The 16,271-nt window shown below is 36.3% G+C and overlaps 1 protein-coding gene across 1 annotated transcript in view; it reads left to right on the top strand.

Moving 5' to 3' along the window:
• Positions 1–15,979, top strand: part of LOC107314249 (leucine zipper protein 2-like) — a 103,511-nt gene extending 87,532 nt beyond the window's left edge. Inside the window, exons 10-12 of the mRNA XM_015863321.2 lie at positions 9,415–9,501; positions 14,765–14,842; positions 15,334–15,979. Coding sequence (XP_015718807.1) covers positions 9,415–9,501; positions 14,765–14,842; positions 15,334–15,438 — 270 coding nt within the window. The 3' untranslated portion in view covers positions 15,439–15,979. The remainder of the gene's footprint in view (positions 1–9,414; positions 9,502–14,764; positions 14,843–15,333) is intronic.
• The last annotated feature ends 292 nt before the right edge of the window (positions 15,980–16,271 follow it).

The following is a 16,271-nucleotide window of genomic DNA, read 5'->3' as shown; positions in this document are numbered from 1 at the left end:
CATTATAAGAAAGATTAAGACTCTAAAAGATTCTCTAATGCATCTGATTATTTTTGCTCAGGGTGACCTCTGTTGTTACAACACGCTGAAAACATAACTTGGCAGTTATTTTTCTCCAGGCAGTAAATTTCAATCTGACATTCATGGAACCATAGAATGGCTTGAGTTGGAAGGGACCCCAAGGATCATTATGACATTGTGTCTGGAAGCACTCCCAGTTTAGTCAGTATTAACTTCACTCTGGGGACCAAATAACAGGTAGAAGGACTTAGTTTGAAAACTCAAACTCACTGTCTCAGGGGACAGTGGTGTATGAAATAGGTTTATCAGAGGGTTTTGTTTTGAAAATATCATACAGTGTATGACCTACATATGATACAGACCTGAACAGGTGATAAAAAAAGAGTGGCAGTTCATAAGTACATGGAAAGAACATCAAGGACAGTGAACAGGACTGTGCTCTATTGAGGCCTTACAAAGACCTCTTTTGTGGCTTTCCCACATATGTGTTTTCTCCACCTTGCTTCTGAAAATTAATTAGGTAACACTTGCATGTGCAGTTTTGGTGGCCTGCTGTTGGCTGCATGTGGCACTGAGATTGGGAAAGAGTAATTAAAATAAGCAATTACTAAACGCAGAGGAAGCCATGTTTATAATATGCAGTAATTACATATTATAACCCTTTCCTAATGCATAAGCACCGTGAGAATTAAATAGTGTCGAAAAACTACACCTTCCATTGTTTTAGATTTTAATTTCAAAGCAGCAAATAACACTTGTGTGCTCCAAAGGAACTTGCCATAGAAATCCCAAGTACTGCGTATCTGCAAGCCCAGTGTAGGAAGAAATTTGTCTTGAAAATATGGAAAGGGAGTGTAATTAAAAGAGCACGAGTAGCATGAACTATTCCTTCATAATAGTCTTGCCTGTTTTGCTTTTTATGGCTCTCTTTAGGCTCATAGACTTTCATTATCTTTATGATCAACTGGATGCCAACTTTAGTCTTGTATTATTTTTTCTTTAATGATGGTTCATAAGAGCACAGCAACCTTTCCTAGTATCTTTTATTTCCTGAATTTACCTCAGATTGAATATGATTCTGTTATTTGCTCAGACCTTCTTCTAGAGTTCTTTAGTGACTGATTTTTAATAAAATTTTATTACGTGCTGGAAAACTTTTAATGCCAGAGATCATTGAGTCAAAAGCTGAAGCTCTTTGATTTTACTGCTTACTTTAAAGAAGTCTTCATTATTAGCACATTATCTTGACACTAAATTAGTTTTAGAGGTTTCTTTTTTAACTAAGTACAATCAAGGGAAACTGGAGGGGAAATAGTAACAACACCTGGCAATTCTTATTTCGTCCATGTCCCAAAACAACATCATTCTCATTTAATTATGTCATTAGAAAGTCATTTAGTTTCAGTTATATGATCTTTCTAATTATCCACATTTCATAGATTAGCTTTCTGACCTCTCCCCATCTCGTTACAGGGTACAAGTAAATGAACCAGACCCCAGCACCGTAGGCTAGATATAAGGTTTAGCAAGTCTCTGGCCAAGCCTATCAGAAGAGAGAAAGAGGAGATCCCTTGATTGCACTTCAGGTGTCCTCTGCTACTCATCTGTCATATCAAAACATGATCTTTTTTCAACATATTTTTAATTATCATTCTTTCCTAGTGACAGTGACTGGAAGAAAATATAGCATTTATAATTACAGTTCAAGTTGCATTTAGCAGAAAGGTAGTAACACATTGCCATATCTTGTGACTCTACTGGTGTTCCATTGAAAATATATTGATATGTAAGTAGTTTGGCCATTGTAAGACTTCACTTTGTTAGATGAGAGCAATTAGAAAGAAACTGAATTTAGTTGCCTTTGTGATTCCACTTCAGGAAATCTACTTCAAGAATTATTAGTATTAATGCATTTTCTAACATGTAAAAAGATCTGAAATGTGCAGAGAGTCTAATTAATCACTTTAAGAGGCTTACCAGCTTGAACATAATTGTGTAATGACTCCCAAGGAAATTTCTCTACCCAAGGATGAGTTCAAGATGTAGATGATAATTGTTAATGTGGGTATTGTGTGTACAACATCCATTATATATCTATTGTTACAAAGCTTCACTTTAAATCTATATGTAAAATCAGATGGGAAACATTAGAGATAGTTAAATGCTCTTTTTCCTTTATTTGAGGAAAGATGTGATTTGGAAAATATCAGAAAGATGCATCATCAGTTGATTCTCCAGAACTGAGTATTTTGGCTATTGATAAAGATAGAATTTTCTAGTAATTTGATTAGAGCCATTGCATTGAACCACCAAGCGTAAGAAATACAGAAGAGGCCTAAAGTGTTTGAATTCAGTTTAGTTTTGAGCAATTTAAGAAATTGCTTACGGACCCTAAAACTGAAGAATCTCTATGTGGAGATTGCCTCCTTTGCTGAGCCCTTGGAAAGGAGTAAGCAATTCCTTCTTGATTACCTGATTGTGACCTTTACCTTTCTTGGGTAATCAAAAACTGATTTAATGTACCTGCTATTGCCTGTTCTTACATTTATTCATATATTTATTCAAAGATGAGTTTATTAATATGCACAATTATCTGTAACATTTTCTGTCTTTTCTCTTTGCTGAAGAAACTGTTTTTCTTTCATTAAGCACTGACAGTTAACAGTTTGTTTTTCTATGCTTATTTACAGTGGATTCATATGTACCTATGTAGAAAACATCCTTGATCGATGCATGTATCAAGGAAAAACTCAATCCTGTTGTCAACAGCAAAGTTGTCATGGCTTTTTGGTAGTAGGTTATTTGGGAGACAAGTTGAATAAGGAAATTATTTTGTTAGATAGTACAAGGCAGCAAAATGTAGTGGAGATAATCCTGCCTATAAGAATTGAAGTACTTCATACCAGGCCTGTAAAAGTGATAGTGTGCCACAGAACTAATCCTTTAGGCAGCTATGGGATAAAGATAACAGATATATCTTTGCTATGTACGTGGCCATCATTTCTCAAGTTGTCCTTGGTTCTTTTGCTGGAAACAAAACAATAGGATATAGGAATGAAACAGAAATTATTAATACACACATCTATGTGTTTTAGGATTGACTTCTGAGAAATCTGTGCACACAGAAGGATCCACAGGATTGAAAACAAACAAGAGCAACAGAAAAAAGGATCTCTAATAGGAATGGCACCATTATTTTGAGAGATGCTAAGCAGGCTCAGCTGACTCAGAAATGGCTCCAGTGGTGCGAAGGAGTTTGCAGAAGCAAGCTAATAATGTGTTACCATCTTCTAACATCAGTCCAGCTGTCCTCAGAACTCTTGCTTTATCTTTAGAGGGAGAAAGTACCCTGATTTGAAAGAAAGCAAATTGACTAACAGGAGGGAGCTTCTCTCACCTATTAAAAACATGATTAACTAAAGCCAGGCCTGCTTATGGAGGAGATCTACTGGAACTGCATTAATTTTCTAACTAGATTATATGAAGTAATTATTTTTTTTAATTGAGGCACAAACTTTTGGCTGAAAAATATTAAAAAAAAATATATAAATGTTTTCCAAAAGGTATTTTTCTCCTCTTTACCTGTAAGTCAATTGATTAAAATGAGATAGAAGCTGTAGGCAGCTGTCAGAACACCTCCCTGCTTTCACACAAAACCCAACAGATAATTACACAAAGCTGTTATTTTGGTATTTGCATCCCATGCTGATTGGAAAACCATGGAGCCCATTGCCAATCTTGGCTGGACTGTCCTACCACACCTACTGTATAGTCCAGATTTGGCATCTTCTGACTTTAATATGTTCAAACTGATGAAAGATGGGCAACATTTTCATAGCAGTGACACTATCATAGCAGCTGTGAAACTGAGAATCACCTTCACTGATGCAGATTTTTACAAGCATGGCATGAGGCTCCTGTTGATCACTGGCAAAAATGCATAGCTAACAGCAGAGATAGTAAAAATAGTGTTTTATAGCTGAGAATTTGCTCAAATAGCTACTGTGCTCTTTGTATCTGTTGTGGTTTCCATGGAAATAAATAGTAAATATTATTTTCAGGGCAAATTTATCCTCTACTGAAGAGCAAACAACCTATGGGCTAACCCCAAAAGTATAACTATGTAGACTTTCAAGGCTGAAAGTATTATTTTTCATTGCATTTTCCTAAATAACTGGATGCAGGTGTTTTCTTTAGTTGGGACTCATCTGGACAGTTTTAAAGTGGTGAATGACCCTCAGAGTTGAACAGCTGTGGTTTTTGTGTTCCTGGGATGCAGCACCATTTTGAATGATGCTGGAATACCATCTGTGGTCAAATCTCCTAGTATTTTTAATTGGGTATTTCCTCATGCATTTAGCTGCTTGTCTTCAGTTCTGTTATCTAAAGAAAATTATAAAAGTCATCTTTATTTAGAATCTTTCTTCTAACTGCACAAGTTGTCAGCACAGCAACAGCTGTGTCTGCTAGAAGAGAATGTAGGAAAAGCACATACAAAAAAGAACAGACCCATTGCTGCCTCTACCAAAACTGTCACACTGATAAATGATCAGATGGTTTTTGCCATAAGAAAGGCATTTTTTCAGCATCTCCTTAAGTGGCTGTAAACATGGTACACACAGCATCCAACATGAGATGTCAGCACATGTTTCTATAGCGAATCTATAAACAATATGCAAAATGCTAATCATTCCAGGCTATGTCCCCCTTAGTGTGCTCCCCTTCTGATGCACTGCTAGATCAGTTTCCACTGTGTTTTCTTTATATCTTGCCAACTAGGGAGTATAAGAATCAGATCATGTCCTGTTTAGAGGAAATATAATAATTAGTAGTTTGGTAGCGTTTAATCTCAGTCTTGTGTTCTGTTTCATGCTTGAGCGCGCACACATGCACAGGCACACAATTATATCTCGATGAATGTGTTACATAGCATGAAATACAAACTTGATATAAATTGTATAAACATACAGACACTTGCAAAGTATACTATTTAGATTTTTGCATGATGGTCATTGTTGATTTAAACTTCAACTTGGACTGTCAATGCTTAGCTCTGTTAGAATCCAAACCTTTGTGATGTAAGCTATCTTCCTAGAGCTTAATCTTCCTTAGCTACCTAACAGCTGTCTACAGCAATTTTCAATGTCTTCCATTCTCAGATGTTTCATACAAGCATATGCATAGTTTCTTTAAGGGAAGGAGGTGGGTGGCGTGTTTTCTTCTTATGGCCATTCTGTATTTCACAAGGTCAGAAAGGCTGTGGATGACTCCTCCCTGGAGGTGTTAAAGGCCAGGCTGGTTGGGGTTTTGAGCAACCTGGTCTAGAGGGGCATGTCCCTTCCTATAGCACGGGGGTTAGAATTGGATCATCTCTAAGGTCCCTTCCAACCCAAACCATTCTATCCTTCTATGAATATTCCTAACCTTTGTTTTCATTTAAGTTTGGTAACTTCTAGCTCTCCTTCTTGTTAAGTCTCGTTGGAAAATGTTGATTTTTTTTTTCTCAGTCTCTTCAAATAACATAATTTAAGTATCCTCTAACATAAGCCCTGGTTTGCAGTTAAAGTAAATACATCATTTTGAGAGTCTTCAAAAATCAACGTGCAGTAAATCATTACTGAACGCTTCTTATTGATCCCAAGAAACTTGATTGCATACATTTTCACGAGGGCTTTTTGTTTTCTTTCTGTCCCCAAACTGTGTGTGGAACATAAGAAAGTGCAATCAGTACAGGTTGGGCAACAGTAAAATGTTGGTTTAATGTTCTGCTGGAAAACAATTGGTTAAATTATGAAATATGCAATGCTTTCAACACGAGCTGTGCTGGAAAAAGAACAAAAGAATTCAGAGCACAATAACGCAATGGACAGATGTGGCTTCTCTTTGTATTTTGGTAACTGCTCTAAATAGTCCTCCATTGCCTGTTTAGATGCCCTAGAGTACCTCTCCAGCTATTTCTGTAGAAGGGTGTTGCTCTACCATTGGAAGGTATTTCAGCATCAGCTTAAACTCTGGTTTGCTGTGCATTGCTAAAGGACTTTCGCTCCATTCTGAAAACAAGTATATCTTGTAGATTACTAAAGGAAGATGAACTGTCATTATTTTCAACTTCTGTATCCCTTTAATGTCTATGTTTCAGGTATTATTTTCCTGAGGAGTCTCACTCTAAATGGGAAAATTATGATGTAATAGGAAGCGATACAAACAGTACTAGAAACACTTAGGATACCTTCCCTGGCTCTTTGCAATGAGATATTATGAAGGTTTTGTTTTTGTTTTTTTTCCTTCTGTTAGAGTAGTTATTTCAAGGGAAGAATCCCACACAAAAATCCCATAGAGAAAAATGTAAAAACATCAATGCCCGTATTGTGCTCAACATAACATGATACTGTGAGAAGCAGGTATATGCGAGGAAAAATAATGTACTCAGTTCTGAAAGGATGCTTCAGGAAATTAGCACATCTAAATATAACTAGTCTCAAAGATCTATTGGAAAAAAGTGAACCCTTTCTTCTGATGGATGTTCAGCCACGTAAGCTTACCATAATCATTCATCCGTAAGGTGGAATGATAGAAAGATGATAATAGATATTCAAAAGGTTATTTATAAGGAAAAACTCACCGATATGGACACCTTCACTGGGAAATGCTGAGGCAATCTCCACCAGGGAGCAATCTCCAAGAGAAATGCTGCCTTAGTGGTGGTCAGCCCTTAAATGAGGTCTAGAGGAGGTGGAGTCAAGCTCCACCCCTTCCAGGAGTGCAGTTAAATTACTCTCACAGCTAACTTGACACTTGTCTCTGTGGATTAATCAGAGGTTCAGGCTGTGATTACTAATTTCCAATACATTCGTCTCTGAGAAATTCCATTATAGCCAACACAAATACTCATGAAAAGTGAAGAAAGGAAAATGTTATTTCAGTGTCCGTGTTCGTTTTCATTGGAACTGAGTTTTTCCTGGATTCTTTGTAAAAACTAGTAATTGTTTTGTTCAGTGTTGGCATAATGAATACCGGAAAGAAAATACTTTCCACCTCAAAGGTGTTTAAATGTGTAGTGTAAGTAAAATAAAAAATAAAAAAAATCAAGGGAATTCTGCTTGGTTAAGAAGCAACATGTAGAAATTTAAAAATCTTATATGCCATTGGATCTGCAGTCCTCTGAGATGAATTGCCCTATATAAACATAAGTCTGTAAATGTGGATTAAATAGAAATCAAAAGTGAACTATGTCTCTTCTCTTACTGGTGAGTAATATTGACTGTTCAGTAGAGAAAAATTAGTTATTTCTCTTAAATATGTATACAGATGTACACAAATATATGTGTGTACATGCAGTGGCCATCGCCATCATAGTAATACATAATACAGTGTTTTGTTATTAGAATTGGAGTTTTCATGTATTTCTATGTGTGTTAAACTGTGAAAGAATTTAAAGTCAGGACATTAAAAAACGTGATACAGTGGTTTGCTTTATTTTTCTCTGCAGGCAGTCATACATATTTATCCACAATTTCTGTTGTAGAGAGATTTAACAGATTGCCTCTTTAAAATGTCTGAAATTTGCAGAGCTAGTAGAGCAGGTAAAAAGTCTATTGCAGAATCCAAGAAGTGACTCTGCTTTTGCAGGTGCAAAGGGTGGAACTAAAAAGAGAAGGAAGGGAAAGATGGTAGGATCAACACCTTTTTCTTGAATGACTGGCTTGTGTGTGCATGTGGTGTGCAGACAAATTTCTTGGTTTCCAGGGTTCGGGTTGGATGTCATAGAAAAATTAAGGAGTAGTAAGTACTGCATTGGCACAGGCTGCCCAGGGAGATGGTGGAGTCACCATCCCTGGAGTGTTCATGTAACGTGGAGATATGGTGCTTAGGGACATGGTTAGTGGACATGGTGGGGGTGGATTGGGCTTGGGGATCTTAGAGGTTTCTTCCAATGTTCATGATATGATTATGGTATGATTCTACCAAAGCTCAGGCGTTGGTTGTTTCATGTTTCTGTCCCTGAAACTCAGAGCTGGTTTCCTAGACAGGCTTGTAAAGTCTCACCAGATTTTGTAACTTTAAAAATATTTCCAAGAAAAAAAAGTTTGAAGGGCTGCTGGTCCACAAAAAAAAATAAAAAATATTCACATCTGAAATCCTGGATAGAAAAGCTTTGAGAAGAGTTCAAAAAGCTCTAGGCAAATTGGAAAGGAATTCAGAAACTGTTTCCAGTGTAGTTTGCTCCAGCCTGCTTAGTGGCAGTTCCATGAGGTTAGCTGTCAATCTAGTAAATGGGCTTCGTTCTGGCAGAGAATAGCATATTCTTTACGTATTATGAGAGACTTCTTTTAGTAACAAAGAATCTTGTTTGCAAAGTCTTCTTGAAAACTTCTTATATAATCAGCAAACTTATAAGCCCTCAAAAGTATTGGGGTTTTATTTTAATATTTATTTCCCCCCCCCCCCCCCCCCGCCCCCCCCTTGATTGGCATAAGAAGTCAATCAGCTTCGAAACGTTATTGATTAAAATGTGCTTCTATGTATTCTAAATATTCTATGCCATTCTGGCTGTAAGAACAGAACTCAAATCTATGGGAACTAACCTGTGCCTGACAAAATCCTTCCCATCTCCTTACCTTTTTGTCTTTATGGTTCTGGTAACCTTGGACCCATGCAAAAAGTGTCATGGCATTTCAGTCCAGTTCTTAAGACATATAGATCTATGTTGGCATAGGGTACCAGTATGAAAAGTATTTGAAGATGATGCTTGTGCACTAGGTGGGATGATGAAAGTAGAAATCATAAAACAAATGAAGCTTTTAAGATAAAGCATTACAGTCAGATAGTAATGTTATCAGGTGAGAATGGGAAATGTTCTTATCCTGTTAACTAGCAGTAGTTTGTGAAAGCAAGACAAGATGCTTCCTTGATGGCAGTCTTCCCTAAATATCTCAGACTTCCCTGGTTTTGTAGTGTGACATGTGGAGAAGTCTGGTATCTAGGCAGAGATATTTATTTCCTCCTGTTAATAAAGGTTCAAGCTGACTGCTTTTCCTGGCCTCCTGTGTAGATTTACTGCTGTAGGTAGTCAAGAAATCAGGTGAATGTGAGCTGTATGTGTACTGTGAATCATTCAATACACATACACCCATCTTATCCAATAAAAGAAAGCAACAGGAAGAGTCTAGCCTCATCCATTTGCCTCCCACCTCACTTTAGATATTGAAAGACATGAACGTTAAACATTCCTTTCTATAAAACTTGTAGAATATGTAATGTATTCAGTAGTTAGCTGTTTGCAATATCTGATCTTTGTGATTTTCCTGCTAATCTAAAATGACTTTTATGAAGTTTTGTCTGTATGAACTGTTGGTATAATTTTCTTTTTTTTTCTTTTCTTTTGATGTCCAGCAAAATGCTTCACCAGGGAAAGAGAGTCTTCACATGACCTCAAGAAAGGAAGAAATTCAGAGCATCCAGGAGTGCGATTCTCAAGATGTAAGCTGAATTCACCTAGAAATCAGGTTTTAATTTAGATGCTATGAAAACATCAAAACCTTAGGTGATTATCCATGTGATTTACTTAGGTGACTATGTAACATTGAAAATAAGCAATCTCATCCACAGTTCTAGCTTTGAAAATATAGAAGATACCAGCAAAAATATCAGGCAGTTTTGAGCACGTTGCCTTCATCCACACGCAACCATCTCCTGTGGAGATCAGTGTGTGGCTTGTGGGTAGCAACCATAGCAATGTGTTACAGCATGAAGAAAACTCTGGGGAGCAGATCTAGGTGACAGACTACCCAACAAATAAGCTAGATAAATTACATATTTATTACAAACATTAATTGTTTATTCAATTATAAATGAATTCTCCTCTGACACACCCTCTAGAGGGGCAGAGATGAATAGTGTGTCTGCAAGAGTGCATAATGTGCTGTTGCAGATTTCTTTATTTGTTAAGAGGAAGAAAACATTACTTTTTGAGATCTTATTAATAAAGAAGAATAAAATCTAAAGTTTTGAAGCTGGAGCTTGGATTATGACTGAAGTTTGGTTACAGCTTTGAATTGTTACAAAACATTAAGTGAAATACCAGTTAATTTAAGTAGAACTTTGCTAAACATTTGTGGAAAGAGATGCTTTTTACTTAAACGAATAAATTAAACAGGGAGGGAAAAAAACAAAGTAGTTAAACATTGCTCAACTCAAGAGAATGAGTAAATGCTCATTCTGTATCCAATTATGCAATGACAGACACTGGAAAAAAGAAGTATTTTTCCATAAATGCAGGGATTTCATTTTTCTTTTTAACATGGACAAGGGAGGTGTTCTTTTGTGCTGCAGCCGATTGTATTCTTGTCTCTTCCTCCTTATAAGTGCATTGTAATTCACATCTAAAGAAATGAGGTTATACATCTAAGCTTGATTCATGGGATTTAGGCCTCTCTCAATCGTTATCATATTTTAAGACCAATTCTGTTTTCTATGAAACTCACATTTCCATTAAATCCTGAATCTTTTGGGTGTGTCAAATTTATATTTGACAAAATCTCCTTTATGGAGAAGCAATATTAAAACTAGGGTAAACATTCCATAGGGGAGTATAAATTCACTGTGCCTTGCTGGAGAATATTTCTTATTGGAAAATAAAGGAGGAAAAAGTTTATTCAGTCTTGATTTGCTTTTGGATTGCAGTAAATTCATCTTCCAAGTGGAAAATGGATATATACTATATAATTTTGCAGCAGTCATAGTTTGTTCAAATAAAACAGGGAAATTTCACTCCAGTGTGCAAAAAAGTCAATGAAATTTCACTGTGCTGACCTTGTAGTGTCTGTTAGGGAACAGCTTCAAGAGCTTCAAGAGTTAAGAAATAGATTAGTAGGTCTGCCTTACCTCCAGTGCAATATTTATCCCTCACAGAAACAAAAACTGCAGTGTGATTAAAAGATGCTGCTCCTATTTTTCAGTGTAACAAAGTGGGCAGTGAAGAAGCACGGCCTCTGGGGTACAGGACCAAATGAAAGAGTTTGGTCCTTAAAATGAAAAAGTAGATTACCAAATAGAGCAGTTTCTGTAGTGTTTTGTAGAAATACGTATCTTCTAAATGTGGCTGAATGCAAAGTACTGTATTTGCTTGCCAGGAGGGCATTAAATAATTCCTTTCCCAAAGGATTTTCACTATTTCTGTGCTACAGTCCCATTAAAGACTTAGGTGCAAATAATCTTAGTATTGTTGTTTTGGAGATATTTCCTTCCAACTGGAAGCAAATTATTTGCCTAAAGAATCATAGAATTGTAGAATGGCTTGGGTTGGAAGGGACCTAAAGGATCACCAAGCTCCAATCCCAGCCATATTCTTTCAGTAATACAAAGCTGTTATTTGTGCTTGTGACTTAGAATAAATTCCAGTCTTGAGAATGCATTCAAACTTTTCTTCTGTTTTTAGCCTTATTTGGTTTTGTGTGTATTTTTCAGAAGTTTTACAGCTGCTTAACTCCCAGTGAAGGGAGTATAGACTGATTAGTGAAGAACCTCCGATATATTCTCATGTGTCGCTGGTCAGAAATTCATTAGAAATTGTGGAGGCCAAGATAAAGACTAGGACTTCAAATGAATCTGATTAAAATTCAGATGTTGCTTGAAAGCCCAGTGTTTGAGCAACACTCTTAGAGTTTATCTGGTCTCTCTGATAAACAAAATGTGATTTATGTCTTTGAAGAATTACAGTGGTAAAGACTGGCTAGACAAGAACATGCAAAGTGTCAATTTTTACGTTAAAACATAGAGGGAAATGGCTAGTTGCTGGTCTCAACCATTATTAATGTCTGTAAGGCTAAATATTCTTCTAGTTGTCTCAAATGTGTACTGCAGTTTTTCTTCATGGCTTTCGGTGTGTCCATTCTAATTAATATAGTATACACTGGAGTAAGTACAAATGAAATGCTGTTTACAGACAGAACAGGGACAGGCTAAATGAAATAAGCTCATATTTAACTTAGACGCTGCTGACATCTTTGCTGTCATGAAGTTTGATGTACAACTTGTCATAGCCAGAAGTGGGTAGGATATATTATATAAGTACCATCTTGTTTCTTTCGAATCAACTAAAGTTTGTCTAAGACCATAAAATCTTAACTTTGGTTTCATTGTTAAAGATATAAATAAGTGTTCCTGCTTAGATATGATCACTTTATTGCAGTTGTTTTGTTAATACTACATTTCTATAGCACTGTCCATGGACATGTTTTCCTGCAGCAGGCTCTGAGTAGAAGGGTTCTCCAGAGCTCTTTTTTGCATATCATTTTGCTTTTCTCTCTTCCCAGAATCGTAGAATGAATCATTAAGGCCAGGAAAGACCTCTAGAGATCCCCAACCCACCCCCACCATGCCCACTTACCATGTCCCTCAGTGCCATATCTCCATGGTTGTGGAACACTTTCAAGGATGGTGACTCCATCACCTTCCTGGGCAGCTTGTCCAATCTTTTCTGACTCATAAAGGACAACTACTTTTGCACAGAAACATACTCGGTGCTTCTTTTTCGATTTCAGAATAGTATTGTGTATTTCAAATATATGCGGTGTGTCATTTAAAGCGATCTTCTTGATAGTGCTAAAACCCAGCAAATTATAAAATGTTTATTTGTTCTTTTCTCACATTTTTTGCTCTGTGTCCTTGTAGAGTAACTTGATAAATAAAAGTGATAGTGCTTTTATTTACAGCTTTAATTTCCTGCAGTAAACAAACACTGCATAGTCATTAATCATGACAGAGGACATTGAGTATTGAGCCAAAACTTATCCATGTTTCTAAGCAACCACAGAATTTACCTTCGTTTTTCTCTGTCACTTGCAATTGTAGAGCTTTGATATTATTGTGTCCTCCCTTCTCTTTCCCAAGGAAGTAATGGAAGAAAAAAAATTAATATATACATTTTTGCTGTAATGTGAATGCTTCAGCTAATTTTAGCTAAGCCCATCTTTTGAAGATTTTAGATTGCTTGAACTAGCATTGCCAAATATAAAGTAATATTTGGAAATAGTGATTTGTCAGAATTCATCCCTTTAGCATAGATTAAAGTGTTTCCTTGAATTCCTGCCCCCTTGTGATAAATGACATGATTACCTGAGAAACAAACACAACTCTTATTCACCCTTTAGGTAGGATAGGTTACCCTTGTAGTTACATCATTTGACAGTTTGCGGATGAAGTTGAGCTGTTTAATAGCCAAGGAAATACTGAATTTTGATTGGCTTTTTGAAAATTCTTTTTAAATGAAGATGCACACTTGGCTGATCCATCTCTATAATTTATACATGCAGCTGCAAACTTCTACTCTGCTGTATAATTCACTAGCTGAACTGAATACCATAACTTCTGAAATTTTGCATACTTTACTGATCAAGCTGCACATCTTATAACCAGAATTTCATATAAATATACATAGCTAATCAAATTGCATACTAAACTAATCAAGATGGAACAATATTTCAAGAACATACTCAACCTCAGTTATCGTATCTTGTTAAATTTCTCTCTCTTCCATTGCATACACAAAATGTATTGCTTAAGGCGACACTTAATAATGCATTTTTAGTTGTCGCTATTCAGAATTTTCAGTGCTGTGTTTTAGAGCTTTTAAAATTAAGTGCTCAAACATTAGATGCTTCCCTATATATTATGATAAAAATGCAGTGTGTGTAATATGACGAGGAGAATATCTCACAGCATCACAGAATGGCAGGGGTTGGAAGGGACCTCAAGAGATTATTGAACCCAACACTCCTGCTCAAGCAGGTACCCTGCAGCAGGTTACACAGGTAGGCACCCAGATGGGTTTTGAGTACCTTCATAGAAGGAGAATCTATAGCCTCTCAGGGCAGTCCTGTTCCAGTTCTCCATCACCCTTACTGTAAAGTTCTTCCATATTTTGGCATTTGTTCCTTGTCCTGTCACTACACAGCAACATGAATAGCCTGGCTTCATCCCTTTGCCTCCCACTTCTATTCAGATGTTTAGAAACATTGATCAGATCACCTATCATTCTTCTTTTCCCCAGGCTGAACTGAGTCAGGTTACAGGAGATACTCCAGACCCTCTATCATCTTTGTATCTCTCCACTAGACTCCTTCTAGGAGATCCCTGTCATAATTCCAGCCCAGAACTTTGTTAAAAATAAGTCTGTAATTATAAATTGTTTATAAATAATTTGGCAGATATCCTTGAAATCTCAGAGACAGCAAATTAATGGCAAGGGAAAGCATGTTTCCACACATAGAGTGCAGAGATTGCTGTGCAGAAGTAATTTATTCATGGGTGAGATTCTGAGATATGCCACTAATGGTTTGTTAATGATACTGTATTTCATTTGTATGTTTTCTCTCCACTATGCAGATTGAAATGCTGTTCCTTTTTTGACCTACAGATATTTTCCTATCTGACTATTCACGTGCAAATCTTTCATGGTTTCTAAATGTGACAAAGCTGGAAACATTTTATTTAGCTTAGTAGTAAATACACCAAATACACTTCTGCAAGACCTATGCTTTTAAGCATTTGAAATGCTAAAAGCTTTCTAAGATTTCCTAATCTGTCCTCTTTAGTCCTTATCAAGAACTTAATCTACATCTCATTATTCCATTTTCTGTCATTAATGGAAGGAAAATTTTATTTATCTAATGGGTATTTTAGAGAAAACAAACAAACAAACAAACCTCACCACAGCAATTACCTGTTGTTTGTATATTGACAGGTTGGCAAGACGTGTTTGGGGAATCACAATAATTCATCATCTGAATTGAAGACAGCGGAAACAGAGACAAGCTTTCAGGTATTCAGTTCCCAAGAAATTCTTGGGTTTTTATTAAAAGCTTTTGTGAAGTGTGCAGTTACTTGAAGTATTTCTGCACATTCTATCCTAATGCTTTTGGGGCAGAAAGGCTTACTCATGCCAGAGACTTTCACTCTACCAGATTTCAGTTCATCTGTTCACAATGGCACCTGGCTATTAACTGTTTCCAAACTGTTTCATACCTGACCCAGAGTAGCTTTGTATTCAAATGTCTTAATTTAATAATGTCGTATCCACAGCACTGGGAAGAGTAGGAGGAAAATGTTATCAAATCAGTGATACATCTGCCATTATGCCAAGCTGTACTCAGCAATCCTACCAGTGGAAACGTCTTAAATGAATTGTATACCTTTGCTTTTCATTTGATAAACAAAAATGAGCAAATTTAAAGATAAAAAGAAAACTTAGTCTTGTATGTTTTTCCCGCTGTCAAAGGATGCTTGCACTGATGCTGTTTTCACCCTCAGCAGATGTTGCACAACCCTCCATGGACTAAACACGAAGACAAAAAACCACCTGAAAGAAATGAGAACAAGTCCGAAGATTCTGTTAGCGCAAAAGAAAAGAAACTCTAATTAATACTAATTTACCTTTGAAAATGATCATCACTTGCTACCATCTTCACATTCTTTTGAGACCAGAAGCATGAATAGTACCGGTTTTCTAAAGCATGTATTTCCACTATTTTATGAATGTTTGTAAACTAGTCTAGAATAGACCTATTAGTACCTTTCAGCAATAATCCAAAATGGATGTTTAAAGAAATGCTTTGGAATACACTCCAGTTTTTGAACTATTATTACAGCCAACTTAGAAATTATATACTATAAATTAGTTTCTTTGTTAAAAAATAAAAGCCATTCCCAAGTATTTTCTCAGCCTGTTCTATTTAATGTACCTTTATGTCAGGTTAGGTTTTAGATCAAGAATTAAGGGGCAATGAATGCAGAAAAAATAATTAAAAATCTATGTAAACCTAGTCAAAGTACAATGCAACTCATAAGAATAAATGTAAAGATGGAATAGGGCTCCACGTGTATTTAACTTTGAGTAACAGCATTTCAAATCTGCTTACTTAAACAATAAAATATGTTTGGTTGCTGTTTTTTTCTAACTGTTGTCATTGGTTGTATTTTAAGCCCTGAACTGTTGGCAGAGTTCAAGGTCAGGCATAGGAAAAGTTGTTTTTAGGAGCCAGGCAAAAAGATTTTGCAAGTGAAACTGAGTTAAAATTTCTTAGTACCCTATACAGAAATCAGTTCCATCCTTCATGGTTGCACTCACCTCAGCAATGTATTTGAAATGGTGAAAGTACATTCTGACTACAACAGGTGACATGTTGAACACTACAGGAGAAAAGAACATTTTAGTTGGCGTGCATTGTGTGATTCTTAGGGTTCACACCTAA

The sequence above is a fragment of the Coturnix japonica genome, chromosome 5 (genome assembly GCF_001577835.2).
Source record: "Coturnix japonica isolate 7356 chromosome 5, Coturnix japonica 2.1, whole genome shotgun sequence".
Classification (NCBI taxonomy): Eukaryota; Metazoa; Chordata; class Aves; order Galliformes; family Phasianidae; genus Coturnix; species Coturnix japonica.
The sequence above is the reverse complement of the archived record's forward strand: the minus strand, read 5'-3'. Positions and strand labels throughout refer to the sequence as shown.